This window comes from Rhinoderma darwinii, chromosome 1 (assembly GCF_050947455.1).
Source record: "Rhinoderma darwinii isolate aRhiDar2 chromosome 1, aRhiDar2.hap1, whole genome shotgun sequence".
Classification (NCBI taxonomy): domain Eukaryota; kingdom Metazoa; phylum Chordata; class Amphibia; order Anura; family Rhinodermatidae; genus Rhinoderma; species Rhinoderma darwinii.
In genome coordinates, this window is record NC_134687.1 from 461,674,108 (window position 1) to 461,691,206 (window position 17,099).

Sequence of the window (17,099 nt, forward strand, 5' to 3'; positions counted from 1 at the left end):
GATACCAATAATGCATAGTTTTGTCATTTTTTTCTAATAAAAGGACTTTATAAGGGAAAAAGGGCGATTTTTAAATTTTATTATTTTGACATTTTACTTTTGTAGATTTTTTTTGTAACTTTTTTTTTTTAGTCCCACATGGGACTTGAAGCTCCAATTGCTGGATCGTGGTTATAATACCCTGCAAAACTTATGTATTGCAGGGCATTATACCTGTCAGTTTCACACTGACAAGAGGCATATTAGGTCCTGCCGGAGGCAGGACCTAAATCGCCTTCCATAGATGGCAGACTGGAAGCCTTTGCTATGCTTCCGGTTGCCATAGCAATTGCCCCCCCCCCCGCAACAATCGGCCCCCGCAATCGCGTAGCGGGGTGCCGATGTTGCTATAGCAACTTAAATGTGGCAGTCGCTATTGACTGCCGCATTTAAGGGGTTAATCGGTTCGTATCACCGCTGTGATCCGCCCCGATGTTTTCCCCCAGTACTAAGGCTGCTAGTAGCAGTCTGTACTGGTTGATGCCGGGCATAGGGAAGTGCCTGTGTGCTCTGTTAAGAGCACACGTAGATTAACGGGCTGCAGGCACAAGGACCAGTGCTGCAGCCCGTTAATCTACGTGGGGTGGTCGGGAAAAGGTTAAACAAACAATAAAACTCCTACAACTCTTTTAAAATAAGATTTCTGTTATGGGAGCCTAAGTGAGGGTGGTTCATTTGGGGTGATAGTCACCATTAAAGGCAAGAATAACAGAGCATGCTGCGATATTCTTGTCAAAATTACTGAACCCAATTAAAAGTCAATGAGGTTACATAGTACGGTTGAATAAAAGACATATGTCCATCAAGTTTAACCAAGGGATGGGAAAAGGGAAGAGGTGAAACAAAAAATCTACACATTCATATAGGAGCTGATATTTTTTTGTTCTAGGAAATTATCTAACCCTTTTTAAAGCCATCTACTGTCCCTGCTATGACCAGCTCCTGCGGTAGACTATTCCATAAATTCACCGTTCTTACTGTAAAGAAGCCTTGTCGCCTCTGCAGCTTAAACCTTTTTTTCTCCAGACGGAGGGAGTGCCCCCTTGTTTTTTGAGGGGGTTTTACATGGAACAGGATTTCACCATATTTCTTATATGGGCCATTCATATATTTATATAAGTTAATCATGTCCCCCCTTAGTCGTCTCTTTTCAAGGCTAAATAGGTTTAATTCTTTTAATCTTTCCTCATAACTTGTAAACGTACGACGAATTTGTCATAGCGTCATGGCTTCCATTACAAACAAAAGGCCTGCCGCTAGAGCCAATAGACAAGTTTGTAAATATCATACCAAATGTTATCAAGGGAATTACTCCTAATGATCATTAGGCATTTATAGGCAAACAAGAGAAATTATGAGAAAATACAACTTACCGAAACAGTACCAGTTACCACTGGAGATACCAATCGCTTGCTAATGGGTTGGAAGGCAGCGGGGGACACCCCTGCAACTCCGGACACTGTGTTGACAAGCACATTTGCAGTAACAGTTCCTGGACAGAATAAAAAAATAAATTAATAATTATCCTTCCATATGCTGAAGCCTTTTTACATTATCCTACACTTACAATGCATTACATTTTTTCCCAACATATTTTATATATTTCTGCATTACTATGTATAATACATTGTTACCCATTAAGCTTTGAAACCATTAAAAATACCTTTATATTAAATGCATATTTATCTGCTTTATCTGAAAACTACTAAGCTAAATATTAAAATCCTCATAAAAGGAACACCAATATATATATATATATATATATATATATATATAAATAATTCTTAGATATTGTTTCCAGGAGAGCAGCCATTTCCTTCCTCCTCCTCTCAATCCAGTATGTGTGTGTAAGACATCTGGCTGCAGCAGGAGCCTCTCTATCCTGCCTAGGGTAGGACGCAGATAGTCAAGTACCGCCCCTTAGCTAAATTCCACCTTCTTTGCTGTTCACCAACCGAAAATAGAACAGATCAGATCACTTACCACCTTTGTTCTCTGCAGTATTTTTACAAGACTGATTCAGGAACACTAAGTAGTATCCTGCAGATCGACAAACTTTTTGAGCAAGTTTAACGCCTGTTTACTTTTACCATTTATTTCTAGGTTTAGTGTTTCTTTTTATGCCAAGTACAGACTGTGCATTTTCTCAAGCTGTACAAAACCGCAGCTTCCAGACGTTCCATTAATCTGAGCCAGATTGGTTAAAAAAAACAACAATAATATATAAATATATATATATAAAACCATAAATAGGCAGCACTCACAAAGGCTTATGGTGAAAAAGGCGGGTGCTGAGAGCCGAAACGCTGCTGGATTCTATTTTTGTGTTATATATATATATATATATATATATATATATATATATATATATATATCTTGTGCACATTTCACATTTGAAAATTTTGCATTTTTCAGGGATTGCAGCATTTTTTTTTTTGGTTAAAAAAAAAAAAAGTTTCTTTAAGATCACAAGCATGTTAATGCCAATACATCGATAAAACCGCATGAATGAACATGGTTTTGCTGCATTTTTTCCTCTACCGTTTTCACTTTGTGGTTCAGCTATAAACCCCCTCCAAAATGCAGACTTTGAACTTAGCCTAAGTGTGTGTTTCAAAAAGCAAAATAAGAGTTTGCTCTCACCAGTAGAAATGCTGGTTCCAGGTACAGCAGCCTTGATGGTGCCCGTCTGTCAAATAGAAAGAAAGCCAGTTAAACCACTATATAGAATGTCTTTATTAATCTGCAAACCACAGCTCCAACCCTTATAAAGTTGTATCATGAAATTAATTAGCACAGAATTTTGGATCGAAATGTAAAAAAAAATCGAAGTTCTTACACTTTATTTCTTATGCTACAGTTGATCTAATAGTCTCCTTCCTAGTCTAGATCTTACTTGCCAATAAATTGGTATTTACAGCAGTATTATCGGCTATACCACTGAAAATGGTTGTTGCTGTTCATTCTTGTACACTCCAACTGTAAAATACATTCTATTCCTGAAGTCAAAGCTCTACCTAAAATTTCATTTCGCAAACCAACTACACCATAGTTAATGGGCTTGCTCACACACGCATATTTTAATTCCATATAGCAATCCAGCCTTTCCTATTTCCCTTAATAACCCAAATCAAGTTAAAAAAAAAAACAAACTGGTTGTAAACGCTAAATGAAAATTGCATCTCTATCTGAAATTTCAGTGAAAAAAAGGTCTGAAGTTTCAATGTTATTTGGACTGTTTATAATAAGTTCGTGTCATTAGAGAGTTAGCTGTGGAGCAGCATTATGTATTCTACCATAAGGAAAAGAAAATGCTCAAAATCACAAATGACAAATGATCCTAAGTAACAGTGTCATTCATCTTCTACTTGTAATAATTTAATAGGAACTACCCACAACCGATAAATCTTGCCATTTTCTATACATGACTATTCCTTACAAGGAGTGCTGGAGTTGTTATGGAAGTTGTGCCTGTAGTGAGACCCTTGGCTGGAGGTTGCTGCTGAATGACAACTTGTGTCTGAGTGACAGCAGGAGTTGATGTTTGGACTGATGCGGGCAGTGCAGGTGTTGGCTGGGCGACTTGTTGTCCATTTTGCTGTGGTTGCTGCTGTAATGGGCCAGATTGCTGCTGTGCACGGACCTGTTCCAAAGCCTTTAAAAAATAAATAATTATCTAGATATACACACAGGAATAGCCATAATAAAGTAAGGAAAAATTGCAGAACACAAAAATGCACCTTCTTTTCTTTGGCTATACGATCCGCACGCAGGGATGCAACTTGAATTGGTTGCAAGGGCTTGTCATAGTTGATACCACTAGGAAAAAAAGCAAAAAAAAACCAAAACAAAACATATGAGTCATTTGAGAGAATATTCAAGAATTGAATGGATATGCTTGATATAGTAGGGTCAATCTTGAAAGCAAACTAAATGTACAGTATTTTTTGGACACCTGGCAATCTTTTATTTCATTACTTTTTCTATGAAAAAAATGTGGAAAACCAGAAGTTTATCAAATATATAGCGTCACAGAATAACATTACCCCAAAAATCAGACAATTTTTCGGATGGACATCATACATAATATTAATGAAAATAACTGTGGCTGGATGCAGATGAGAAACACAATAAAACTGAAGTGCATTCATAGAACAGTATGTCACGATGTCTGGCTATAACCACCAACTCAAAGTGAATTTATGACAAGACCCCTTTATAAATGGTATATCAATTTACCTCTCTGCTAGTACAGATGCATGCTTGGGATTTTTCTGGATTGGATTCGTGCCCACCCTAAATCCAAGATAAGAAAAATAAACAAAGTAGAAGCAAAAAAAAAAACGGCTTTGTAATATCAGATTCTCTGAATACTTGCAGTAAATCAGTATTAATGAATTATCTTAGGAGTAAAGTTGGCAGTTGGTAGGTAAAGGAAAGTACACTTAATACAGAACACATACATACTGTAAGGACTGATTCACACGAACGTGTTATACGTCCATGTGCCGGCCAACACAAGGACCTAGATAATTCAATGCGGCCGTTCACACGGCCGTTGTTTCAACTGACCGTGTGAAGGGGACATGTCCTATTTTTTCACGCTTCACGAATCCCTCCATAGACTCTAGTCTATGGAGGATGCGTGATATCGCATCCCGCAGCGCAGAGCACGGATGCACCTCAGACGTGAAAAACTGCAGTTTTTCACATCCAAGATGCGCAACGCCCGTGTGAATAAAGCCTAATACTCACAGAGGTTTTATGGGTGGACTTCTTTTTCCAGCAGTCATCTTCATCAGCTCAAAACGTGTGGTATATAACTGGCTGTGCGATAATCCCTCATCTTGGGAATAAATCTGGCTGGTCCTTAAAGGTTTAATCTTTATAAACAAAATTGAAATATTTAAGTCCGCACTTTCCTAAAAACAGTGATACACACAACTTCATGACGTGAGAATGGTTTGCCCTCTGCTACATGGTTGGGGCATCAAACTTTCAACCAAAACCATTACTCAGACATACCTTAAATATGTTTTCTGATTTCTTCTTTGGACTAGCATCATATAATAGCTGCAATATAGAGGAGACGGAAACAAGATAGTAATTCACATGATCAGAACTTAATATAAACCAAGTGTTTAAATTACTATTATATCCACAAAGTACTGTCCTGAGCGACCCTCATTTATCAAGGGCTTTCTTTGGTTAGGTTTGAATTCTGCAATGTACTTGCCTTGCCTTCCTCTCTTGGAATGATGACATTCTCATATCGGCTGCGGCACTGTTTAGATGAGCGGTAGATACGACTGCAAGAGTTCACTACATCACTCACTAGATCCCAGTTGGGTGTATGCGCTGGTGATACAACTGAGAGGTTCAAAGGAAGCTCCAAGAGTTGTTTTACTGCCTGCAGGGAAAGTACATACTTTACACAAGATGCAGAATAATACGTTTATAAATTGCCACGTATTGAATAAACAGATTATAAACCCACCCCAAATCAATCTTTGCTAAACCTTTACTGTTGATTTCTGAGCACACACGTAGGACATGTCATGTTAATGGATTCTGGTTTTAAAAATACTTTCAAAATGGCTTATAATAATTTGAGCTTTCTTCTCGATCATCAGCAGCATTTTCGTGGAGCATAGTGGTTACCACTACATTGCAAGTATAAAATAGAAAATATGAGAAGACATATCTAAAGCCATCTACATCTATGTTAAATGTAAAAGCGTTTCACCTCGGTCAGTTTTTACTGTGGATTTCACTATTTCTATACAGATGACTACAAGTCCACCAATACTCGTGTGTTTTTGTAAATAGGCAACCGGATAATCCTGTAAGAAACGTTGACCCCACCTGCAGTAAAGCCCAGTCTTCACTAATCAGCCATTCTGGATTGTCAGGCCCAGTCTCCATGACTGGTTTTATCAATGTTGGCAGAGGCTTGGCAAACTGAGTTTGTTGCTTTAGGAGAATATTCTTCTTCTGTTCCTTGCCTTCTTTGCGCACTTTAAGTGGGTTTGGAGCAGCTCTATCAAACAAAGAACGTGGGGGAACAGCAGCTTCTCCAGGTCTCATTTTTTTCTTCCTACCAGCAGCTTTATTGATTTATCATGATAAAAAGAAAAGATAAAACTGTAATAACATGTAATGACAGAAGAAAACAATAACATATGGTGTGTTTATAGGAAAAGTGAACATGTTCGAAATGTCACTATCAATAAAATGTTTATGACCAAACAAGTACCATCAATTTAAGATCCATTAACATTCACTAAAAAACTCACCAGCTGGATCTGTTTTGTGTCTTTTGCGTTCCTTCCTCACATAGACCGCGGGCAGCTTCGATTCCGGGATAGGGTTGGTATCATACATCAGACACATCACAGAATCAATATAAATGTCATTCTCATCTTGAGGGGGGGTGGGTGGAGTCCAGATCTATGCAAAATTCCAGCCAATAAAGATAATGATTAAACTTAAGACATTCAATTTGTATAGAATACAGCTAAATAAAAAACATCACAAGGGGTTTCCAGTTTCAGCAAATATAAAGTTATCTATTGTATAATTCATTTTTTATCACACATTCTGGATCAATTCCACTCTCGGTTTGAAGTCATTGAATGGAATTCTTCATAGTTTATTTCCAGGGGATAAAAATATGTCGTAGTCATGTGACTATCACACAGGTGAAGAGCTCTTTACAACCATTTAGAGCTCTGATGTCTGTATTGTCACGAGCAATGCACCGCTGTAATCACCACAAGACCATGGCAGATTTCCTTTGTTGGAAGTAAAAAATGAAGCAAGCAGAACTTATATAATTGGATTTTTTGTACTCCTCATACAAACCTTTTCTATTGTATGGCCATGCCACTAGGATGCTTCACACTAGAATAAAAATTTGTGTTGGCTCATCCCATGCAGACTATACTTCTCCCACGGGCACTGGGCTTTCCAGTTTGTGAAAAAGTGGAAGAAGAAAAAGCCCACATGAAGAATCATTGAAATAACAGAAAACCGTAATGGTCCGGGAAGAAAACTGGACCAAACAAGGAGCTCCGATCCAGAAGAATCACATAGAGAACAGGATCTGTGTCCCCCAAGGAATCCAACAAGAAAAGGATTTTACCGCAAGTACAAAAATATAATTTTCTCATTAATATAATTGGGGGGACACAGCACAAAGGGACAACCTAAAGCAGTCCCAGAGGGTGAGAATTAAAAGACCTGCCATGGAACCCGCCTAGCGCACAGCAGCTTTGAGTATTTTGCGGCCCAGGCTGGCATCAGAATACGTCATGGTATGAACCTTACCCAGGATGCACCGACAGTCCACGTGGAATGAGTAGTTTCCCGAAAGAGAAAAATCTTGCCGCGATTACAGACCCAATCCAATGAGCAATAAAAGTTTTGAGGCCTGTAGACACTTGCATGGACTTTGGAGAATCGGCCTCCTGTGGACTGGGATAAGAACCAGGTACCGCATCCTGAGTGACTACGTCAACAGAATCCTAGGGCGCTCAAGGGGCAAGACACCTGAAACCAAGAGTACTGGGTTGGCGTGTTCTTGTGACACGCACAAGCAGGGGTGCGGTGTTCTAGAGGGAGGCTCCCAGCAGGACGACATATTATAAAGGTAAAACCACTGTCTGGGAGGGGAGTGTAGACAGTCTTGAAAGGTACTATCCCAGTGGTAAGTACTGGAGCAAGAAAAGAGGGGGTGAACAGCACGCAAGGCTTGGTTCTCAGACCCTGGTACGGTGTTCCAACTAAGGAACCTGACAGGATGACCAGGAGCAGTGTTGTCTGCTGAGACGAAGTGACGGGATCTGCAGCCACAATGTAGAAGATAGATAAGGAGCTCACCTTATTGCAGTCCGCTCTTGAAGCGGATAGGCTGAGACAAAGCTTGAGCCCTAATAGGACGGTACATCAGACAGAAGAAGAAAAAGGAGGGGGTCAGGGGTAGATTCATACTCACCTGTCTGTCGTCTTGGGTAACCTCATACTGAGATTGGGGTTAAGATCATAGGTTTTATTAGGAGGACTGGGTGACCAGCAGAGGTGTGAAATAGTGAAGTTAGGCCTCATGCACACGACCGTAAAAACTCCCGTAATTACGACCCCTAATAACGGGCTCATAGACTTCTATTGGCGACGGGTGCCTTCCCGTTTTCTCACGGGAAGGTGCCCGTGCCGTTGAAAAAGATAGAACATGTCCTATTTCAGGCCGTAATAACGGCACGGACAGTCCATAGAAGTCTATGGAGCTCTCGTAATGACGGGTGGCTACATGTGTGCACCCGTCATTACGGCAGCGTTGCTAAGCGACCTCAGTAAATAGTCACTGTCCAGGGAGCTGAAAGAGTTAACTGATCGGCAGTAACTCTTTCAGCACCCTGGACAGTGACTACCGATCAGTATAAACCTGTAAAAAATAAAAATAAAAGACGTTCATACTTACCGAGAACTTCCTGCTTCCTCCAGTCCGGTCTCCCGCCCGTTGCCTTGGTGACGCGTCTCTCTCGACATCCGGCCCGACGTCCTGGATGACGTTTCAGGCCATGTGACCGCTGCAGCCAATCACAGGTCAATCACAGGCTGCAGCGGTCACATGGACTGCCGTGTCATCCAGGGATGTCGGGCTGGATGTGAAGAGAGGGACGCGTCACCAAGACAACGGCCGGGTAAGTATGAATTTCTTTAACTTTTATTACAGAAAGGGCTGTCCCTTCTCTCTATCCTGCACTGATAGAGAGAAGGGGCTGCCGATTAGTGCAGTGCTATTTTGCCGCCAAAAACGTGCTCGTAAATACGGGTGGAATACGTGTGACACCGGACCCATATTTACGAGCACGGGTTCGTAAATACTGGTGAAAAACGGGTGGAATACGTGTGACACCGGACCCGTATTTACGCCAGTATTTACGGGTGGGAAAAAATACGGTCGTGTGCATGAGGCCTCAGTCTGTCTGGTTTCCTGGCACCCTTAGGGAAGTGCGACTAGTGTGGCATCCCCGCACGGACAGCAACCCTGAGGTAGAAGGTAAGGAGGATAACAAAAGTCTGACCAGTACACCTCGCCACGTGTAGGTAAAGAAAATAAACGTTTAAAAAAAAAATGCAGCAGACCGACCTATGCAGACAATACCCCTCCCACAAGTACTGGGCTAATCCGTTTTAGACACTAAGCTAAAACGGATTAGCCCAGTACCTGTGGGAGGGGTATGGTCTGCATGCGAGGGGTCAACACTTTTTATATCCTAGTGTAAAGCCTATAGTGGCAGGACCATATACTTATAGCGCCATGTTTTCCATTGATATTAAAGAGAACGCTTGTATGAAATTGAATGTACAAAGTATGTTAGAAAGTAGCAGAACTTTTCATTATGCGTGGATTAAACTTTATTTGAATAAAAATATGAAAGGCCTTTAAATATAGGGTTGTAGGAAAAGAAAAGCATTACCGGCATTAACTCGGTCTCTCCATTTGGTTCATCATAAATGAAGTCCTGTTGAAAACAAATATATAATTTGTGACAAAATAGTGGCAGCTATCGAGAGGGTCCACTAAGAATTTGACATTATACAATGATTAGCAATTTGTATGTTGCATCCATAAAGTTAAGGTTGCCGATACACATTACACAAAATTCAGCCAAACCAGTAGACGATCTGGTGTGTGGGTGCCTCCCAACTCTCTCCCCCAACGGCAGATGTTGGAAGGGGAATGGGAAAAAGGGAGAGGATCGAGCATGTGAGATTTCAGCATGCCTAAACCTTTGTTCCCACTGGAGATGGGAATTCGGGAAAATAAACATTTGGCAGACAGGTATTTATGGTGTATGGTCACCTTTATATAATCATTATGCCCTAGTCTGCTGCAGCAGTGTTACATGCCAGTAATTATTGTAATGCTATTATTTAGTGGTACATTATTGTAGTTCATTACACTCCGCATACAGATACAGCTTTGCTGTAGGATAATGTATTTCATTTGAAGTACACAAATATTTCATTATTTTATATTTAAAGCTGTACGATTATTATAATTGTATTTCAATCATAACCGTCTTTTATTAAACTTGCCAAACATTACCATATTATATGCATCTTCCCGTGTGTAGGTAATTAACTCCTCGTTTTCTTCAGCTTCCCACTGCATTCTCTCCTTTAGTTCCTTCAAGTGGTTCAAGTCCCACTCTTTCTTAGCGACCTTTAATTGTTCCTATAAGAGGAAGTATGTTAGTGTATAGGTGTGAATATTGCATCTAATTAGCCTTCAGACTTCGAGAACCTTTCACCTGCCCATACATGTGCAGCGGAACGCAGCACGTAATAGATAGGGCTTCACAAACACGGTCTCACTTGAAATTATTTTCCCATCTTCCTCCGTTATAACGGCACCGATATGTAAATAACAGAGGAAGTTAGAAAAATAACTTCAAGTGAGACCGTGTTTGTGAAGCCCTGTCTATTACGTGCTGCACTCAGGTTCTCTTTTAAGGCCTTCAGGAATTTTGAGGCAGATTTTGATCTGCCTGCACTTTATTGCCGCAGTTTATGCAGCGTTTTTCACCCTCGGACATTGAGCGACGTAGGCGAAAAAACGCATTCTCTGCCTTCCACGGATTTCAATGGGATGTCAGAGGCAGAACTGCGACAAGAAAGGGCATGCCTTTTTTTTTTTTTACTGCGAGCGGCTAAAAGCTGATCCCAACGCAGTTTCCACATCAAAATCCGCTTAAAAAAAAATTGTGTGAACTGGGCCTAAATATGTTAAGATCTGCCATGAGTTATGGTTATTGTATTCATTGCTAATTTATTCGTATCAGGCAAGATAAATTGTCAAATATAAAATGTGTGGTGCAGACATATATTATAGTTACATATTAGATCTTTGTTATTTGACTTAGGTGAAGTTCACACTAGCGTTAATATACGTTTAAGGATGGGAGAGGAAGAGAGGATCTAAACATGAAAAGGTTGATTGATTTAAATAGTAATTCTTTTGTTTCAGTTGATTTCCGTTTGTCTCCGTGAGCTAGGTTTCGGTCCTTTTGAACGGAAACAAAAAGTGCAGTCTACAGAACTTTTGTTTCCGTTAAAAAAAACAAAAAAACACGGAAACCTAGCGAACGGATACAAACTGAAAGCAACTGAAAAGAATGACCATTAAAATCAATGGTAATTCTAAAGGAACTGTTGCTTTCCGTTTAATGTTTCGATCCGCTCTTCCTCTAAAGGAAGAGAGGTAAATGTATATTAACGCTAGTGTGAAAGAAGCCTTACCCCAACAAAACAAAAAGCACAAAATAAATAAATACATTTACCTTAAGGCTTCCAGGATGGTCACCTACACTGTGAGCATGGAATAGTTCTAAGTAGTGCAGAGCATATTTCTCAATTGGAGTCAGCTATAAATAAAGTAAAGACATAAATAAATATACACCAGGGTAGAAAATGTTTTACAGCAAAAAACAAGCACAAAAAATAAAACAAACATAGTATATGTTTAACCAAACACTCAACATACAAACAGTAGTATAAATAATGTTGCTGTGTTCTTGCACACATCGCCAATGTCTAACTTTTCCACTGCGCTTTGCAAAAGAAAATGGTAAATGTTACAAAGATACACTTACTTGCTGCATAAGGTCAGATAACTCTTGCAACCCGGAAGATTCGTGGCACTCCATATATTCAGATTCAATGCTAGGGAAGACCCCATCATTTCGCTTTGGACCACCTTGCTCAGTACAATCCGTAATCTCTTCTTCCTGTCCAAACTCAATTTTTCCAAGTGCCTGTAAAAAAAAACAAAAAAAAACAACACAAATTGAGTAAAGCATGTGCATGAAATACAAATGCACTGAAAGCTCTCCAAACCACTATCTCTTTGATCTAGACCAGATGTTTGACTAAAGAATTTGAAATTCTCCTTGCAATTTTCTAAAAAAAAACAAACAAACAACATTTTGTTTAACCCTTTCAGGACCGAGCTCATTTTGGCCTTCAGGACCAGCTCCATTTTTCAAATCTGACAGGTGTCATGTTAAGTGGTAATAACTCTGGAATGCTTTTGCCTATCCAAGCGATTCTGAGATTGTTTTCTCGTGACATATTGGACTTTGTTAGTGGAAAAAATTCGGTCAATAAATTCATTGCTTATTTGTGAAAAACACCAAAATGTAGAGAAAATTTGCAAAAATTATGATTTTTCTAATTTTAAATGTATCTGCTTGTAAAACAGATCGTAATACCACACAAAATAGTTACTATTTCATATATTCCATATGTCTACTTTATATTTGCATCGTTTTTTTAAACATCCTTTTATTTTTCTAGGACGTTACAAGACTGAGAACTTTAGCAGCAATTTCTCACATTTTCAAGAAAATATCAAAAGGCTATTTTTTCAAGGACCAGTTCAGTTCTGAAGTGGCTTTGAGGGCCTTATGTACTAGATAGACCCCATAAATCACCCCATATTAAAACCTGCACCCCTCAACGTATTCAAAACAGCATTCAGAAAGTTTCTTAACCCTTTAGGCGTTTCACAGGAATTAAAGCAAAGAAGAGGGGAAATTTTATATTTTTTGCTGAAATTGTAATACATTTTCGTCTATAACACAGAAGGTTTTACCATTGAAATGCAACTCAATATTTATTGCCCAGATTCTGAGGTTTTGAAAATGGACTGAAACACCGGCCTCAGAAGCAAAGGAGCACCTAGTGGATTTTGGGGCCTACTTTTTTTAGAATATATTTTAGGCATCTTGACCCAACAGGTCTTTTGCTATATTTATTGGAGTTTGTGAAAGTGAAAATCTTTTTTTCTGAAAAAAATATTTTAAAAAAAAATATATTTGCAAGGAATAAAGAATCAAAAGCACCCCAAAACTTGTAAAGCTACTTCTCCGGATTACAACAATACCCCATATGTGGTACTAAACTGCTGTTTGGACCCACGGCAGGGCTCAGAAGGGAAGGAGCGCCATTTGGATTTTGAAGCGCAGATTTTGCTGGATTGGTTTTCAGTGCCATGTCGCGTTTGCAAAGCCCTGGAGGGACCAAAACAGTGGAAACCCCCCAAAAGTGACCCCATTTTGGAGACTACACCCCTGAAGGAATTTTTCTAGGGGTATAGTTAGCATTTTGACCCCACAGCTTTTTTGCTGAATTTAGTGGAATTAGGCCGTGAAAATGAAAATGAAAATCTTTTTTCTGAAAAAACATAGAAATGTTTAATTTTTACAATGAATAAAGGAGAAAAATTACCCCAAAATTTGTAAAGCAATTTGTCCTGATTACAGCAATACCCCATATGTGGTAATAAACTGCTGTTTGGACCCACAGCAGGACACCGAAGGGAAGGAACAATATTTGGCTTTGGGAGCTCAAATTTAGCTGGAATGGTTTTCGGATGTCATGTCGCATTTGAAAAGCCCCTGAGAGACCAAAACAGTGGAAACCCCCAAAACTGACCCCATTTGGGAAACGACGTCACTTAAAGGAATAGTGTCGCCAAAAAATTTTTTTTTATATCAGTTTGATGTTAGTGTTTTAGAAAAAACTTTTGTATTTGTGTGTTTGTGTGTTACTTTTTTTTATTTTATTACTTTTTCTTCCCTATGGGGGCTGCCATTTTTTTTTCCATTTCTGTATGTGTCGATTACTACTTCCGGTCGCGGCTTCCGGACTTGTGCACTTGGAGCAGCGGCAGCAGACGGACCGGAGGGAGCGGCGGCGGCAGGAGCAGGTAAGTGATTTCTATGTATGTTCGTGTTTCAGTGTGTGTTTACTACTGTATGTAAACCTTCTACACTGTGTGTTAGCTCAAAAAATGGCGACACAGTGTAGGAGGTTAGACCGTTCAATCCCCTCGTTTCTCCCGGCACTAGCCAGGATAAAGGAGGGGGGGATTCTGAGAGCTCACTAGAGCGAGGGATTTTTTTCCAATTTTGCAGCATAAAGCAATGTGGTTGCTTTACCACATGCAATGCTGCAATTTTGGGAATTGCTCCATCTAGTGATCAGTGCTGGGAAATATTATAAATTAGAATCTAATTTATAATATTTCCTAACTCGTGAAAAAAAAATAATAATTAGAACAATGTTTAATCACCTACACACTAATTGTTTAACAAAAAAAAATAAATACATTTTTTGCTAGCAACACATTCCCTTTAAGGAATCTATCTAGGGGTATAGTTTGCAATTAGACACCACAGGTCTTTTGCAGAATTTATTAGAATTAGGCCGTGGAAATTAATAACATTTTTTCCACAAAAATGTTGCATTTTTTCATTTTCACAAAGGATAAAGGAGAAAAAGCACCCCAACATTTGTAAAGCAATTTCTCCCAAGTACGGCAATACCCTGCATGTGGTCATAAATGCTTTTTCAGTAGAAATTAATTAACTCTTTCAGGAGTGATCCATTTTTTGCTTTTACATTTTAGTTTTTCCCTCCCCGCTATCCAAGAGCCAGAACTTTTTTTATTTTTCCATCAATAGAGCGGTGTGAAGGCTTATTTTTTGTGGGGGGAGTTGTAGTTTCTAGTGACCCCATTTAAAGTACCATAAAATGTACTGGGAAACTGAAAATAAAATTCTTTGCAGGCTGAAATTGGAAAAAACTGACATTCCTCCATTGTTTTTTGGGTTTCGTTTTTACGGCTTTCACCGTGCGGTAAAAACAATTTTATCTGAGACAATACGATTACGGTAATACCAAATTTATATAGTTTTTTAATATATATTTTACTACTTTTACAAAGTAAAAACAGTTTGTTAAAAAACAAAAAGGTGACCCAAAAAAACTGCGATTTTGGCGTTTTAAATTCTTTATTTTTTACTGCGTTCCCAGTGCGAGTTAAATAATGGTATATTCTAATAGTTCGAACTTTTACGGATGCAGCGATACCAATTTTGTTTATTTTTTAAATTACTTTAGAGGAAACATGGGATTATTTGGACTTTAAATATATTATATTTTTTCACTAATAATAACTTTTTTAAACTTTTTTTTTTTTTTACACATTTTATTAGTCCCTTTAGGGGACTGAAACGAGCGATCATTAGGTCGCTGGTACAATACACTGCAATACTAATGTATTGCAGTATAATGTAATTTTTACAGGCTCCTGTAAAAGCGCGATCGCTGTTCCCGTCCGTTGTCCCGGGTGTCAGCTGTAATACACAGCCGACACCCGCAGAATATGGAGCGGGCGCAGCGCATGAGCCCGCTCCATATATAACCCCCTGCACCACAACATGCTATTAAGACGAGGTGCACGAAGGCGTTAATGCGCAGTGTAAAAAGTGAAAATTAACATTTTCCACTGATATGCCATTTTAATGCACAATACGTTGTGCCCAGTTTGTGCCACTGAAGAGAAACACCTCATACAATGTTGAGCGGGTTCTCCCGGACATAAAATATCATATATGTGGACGTAAGCTGGAGTTTGGGCACGCTGTGGAGCTCAGAAGGGAGGGAGCGCCATTTGGCTTTTGAAACGCAGATGTTGCTTGGTAATAGTTCTATTTGGCTTTTTGCTGGTATTTCAGTTTATAATGTGGGGGTATATGTAAGCTGGGCAGAATACATCAGGGCATAATACGAGGGTATCATCATGCGGTAAATAAATAATAATTCATAGATATGTGGCCGATGTCGCACTGATAAATGGTGCCCCATCTTATCCGCTTTTGGACCCTGCACAATTTCTGTCGCTATATTCTGAGAGTCAGAACTTTTTTATTTTTTCTTCACCGGAGCTGTGTGAGGGCTTATTTGTTGCGGAACAATGTGTGGCTGCACATAGCGATATAGCTATATCGCTATCTGTAGTGTAAATGAATGGAGAGAAGTGTATGATGCTGATTGGTCAGCGTCATACACTTCTCTCCACAACGCTCACTTGGCCATATAGTAAAACACGCCCAGCTGTCCATTGAGAAACTCATTACCTTAAAGCTAAAATAGGTCATAACTCAGTCAAAAATGATCGTTTTTCTAAATAAAAAACACTGCTGTAATCTACATTACAGCGCCGATCACATCATGTACAATATAGGGCCACTTATAATCTGGTGACAGAGCCTCTTAAGGTGTCATGCACTTCAACTGGAAAGCAGGAACAAAAGAATGAATGCATTATAGTGTACTTAAAGAGGCTCTGTCACCAGATTTTGCAGCCCCTATCTGCTATTGCAGCAGATAGGCGCTGCAATGTAGATTACAGTAACGTTTTTATTTTTAAAAAACGATCATTTTTGGCCAAGTTATGACCATTTTCGTATTTATGCAAATGAGGCTTGCAAAAGTACAACTGGGCGTGTTGAAAAGTAAAAGTACAACTGGGCGTGTATTATGTGCGTACATCGGGGCGTGTTTACTACTTTTACTAGCTGGGCGTTGTGTATAGAAGTGTCATTCACTTCTCTTCACAACGCCCAGCTTCTGGCAGTGCAGATCTGTGACGTCACTCACAGGTCCTGCATCGTGTCGGCACCAGAGGCTACAGATGATTCTGCAGCAGCATCGGCGTTTGCAGGTAAGTCGATGTAGCTACTTACCTGCAAACGCCGATGCTGCTGCAGAATCATCTGTAGCCTCTGGTGCCGACACGATGAAGGACCTGTGAGTGACGTCACAGATCTGCACTGCCAGAAGCTGGGCGTTGTGAAGAGAAGTGGATGACACTTCTATACACAACGCCCAGCTAGTAAAAGTAGTAAACACGCCCCGATGTACGCACATAATACACGCCCAGTTGTACTTTTACTTTTCAACACGCCCAGTTGTACTTTTGCAAGCCTCATTTGCATAAATACGAAAATGGTCATAACTTGGCCAAAAATGCTCGTTTTTTAAAAATAAAAACGTTACTGTAATCTACATTGCAGCGCCTATCTGCTGCAATAGCAGATAGGGGCTGCAAAATCTGGTGACAGAGCCTCTTTAATGCTTATAGATCACATTCCTTGAACTACATTTTTCTAGTTTTGTATTGTTTAAATAGTCATACACACAGA

The 17,099-nt window shown here is 39.5% G+C and overlaps 1 protein-coding gene across 6 annotated transcripts in view; it reads right to left on the minus strand.

Annotated features, from left to right (window-relative positions):
• LOC142657678 (E1A-binding protein p400-like) overlaps nt 1-17,099 on the minus strand; it is a 164,213-nt gene that overhangs the window by 42,733 nt on the left and 104,381 nt on the right. For all 6 annotated transcript variants that reach the window (XM_075832966.1, XM_075832984.1, XM_075832993.1 and 3 more), the window contains 14 exons: nt 11,700-11,861; nt 11,388-11,471; nt 10,154-10,282; nt 9,522-9,566; nt 6,336-6,489; nt 5,905-6,146; nt 5,276-5,449; nt 5,065-5,112; nt 4,795-4,922; nt 4,279-4,335; nt 3,780-3,858; nt 3,479-3,694; nt 2,683-2,728; nt 1,413-1,531 (listed from right to left, as the gene is read on the minus strand). In XM_075832966.1, the coding sequence (XP_075689081.1) occupies nt 1,413-1,531; nt 2,683-2,728; nt 3,479-3,694; nt 3,780-3,858; nt 4,279-4,335; nt 4,795-4,922; nt 5,065-5,112; nt 5,276-5,449; nt 5,905-6,146; nt 6,336-6,489; nt 9,522-9,566; nt 10,154-10,282; nt 11,388-11,471; nt 11,700-11,861 (1,683 nt within the window). The remainder of the gene's footprint in view (nt 1-1,412; nt 1,532-2,682; nt 2,729-3,478; nt 3,695-3,779; nt 3,859-4,278; nt 4,336-4,794; nt 4,923-5,064; nt 5,113-5,275; nt 5,450-5,904; nt 6,147-6,335; nt 6,490-9,521; nt 9,567-10,153; nt 10,283-11,387; nt 11,472-11,699; nt 11,862-17,099) is intronic.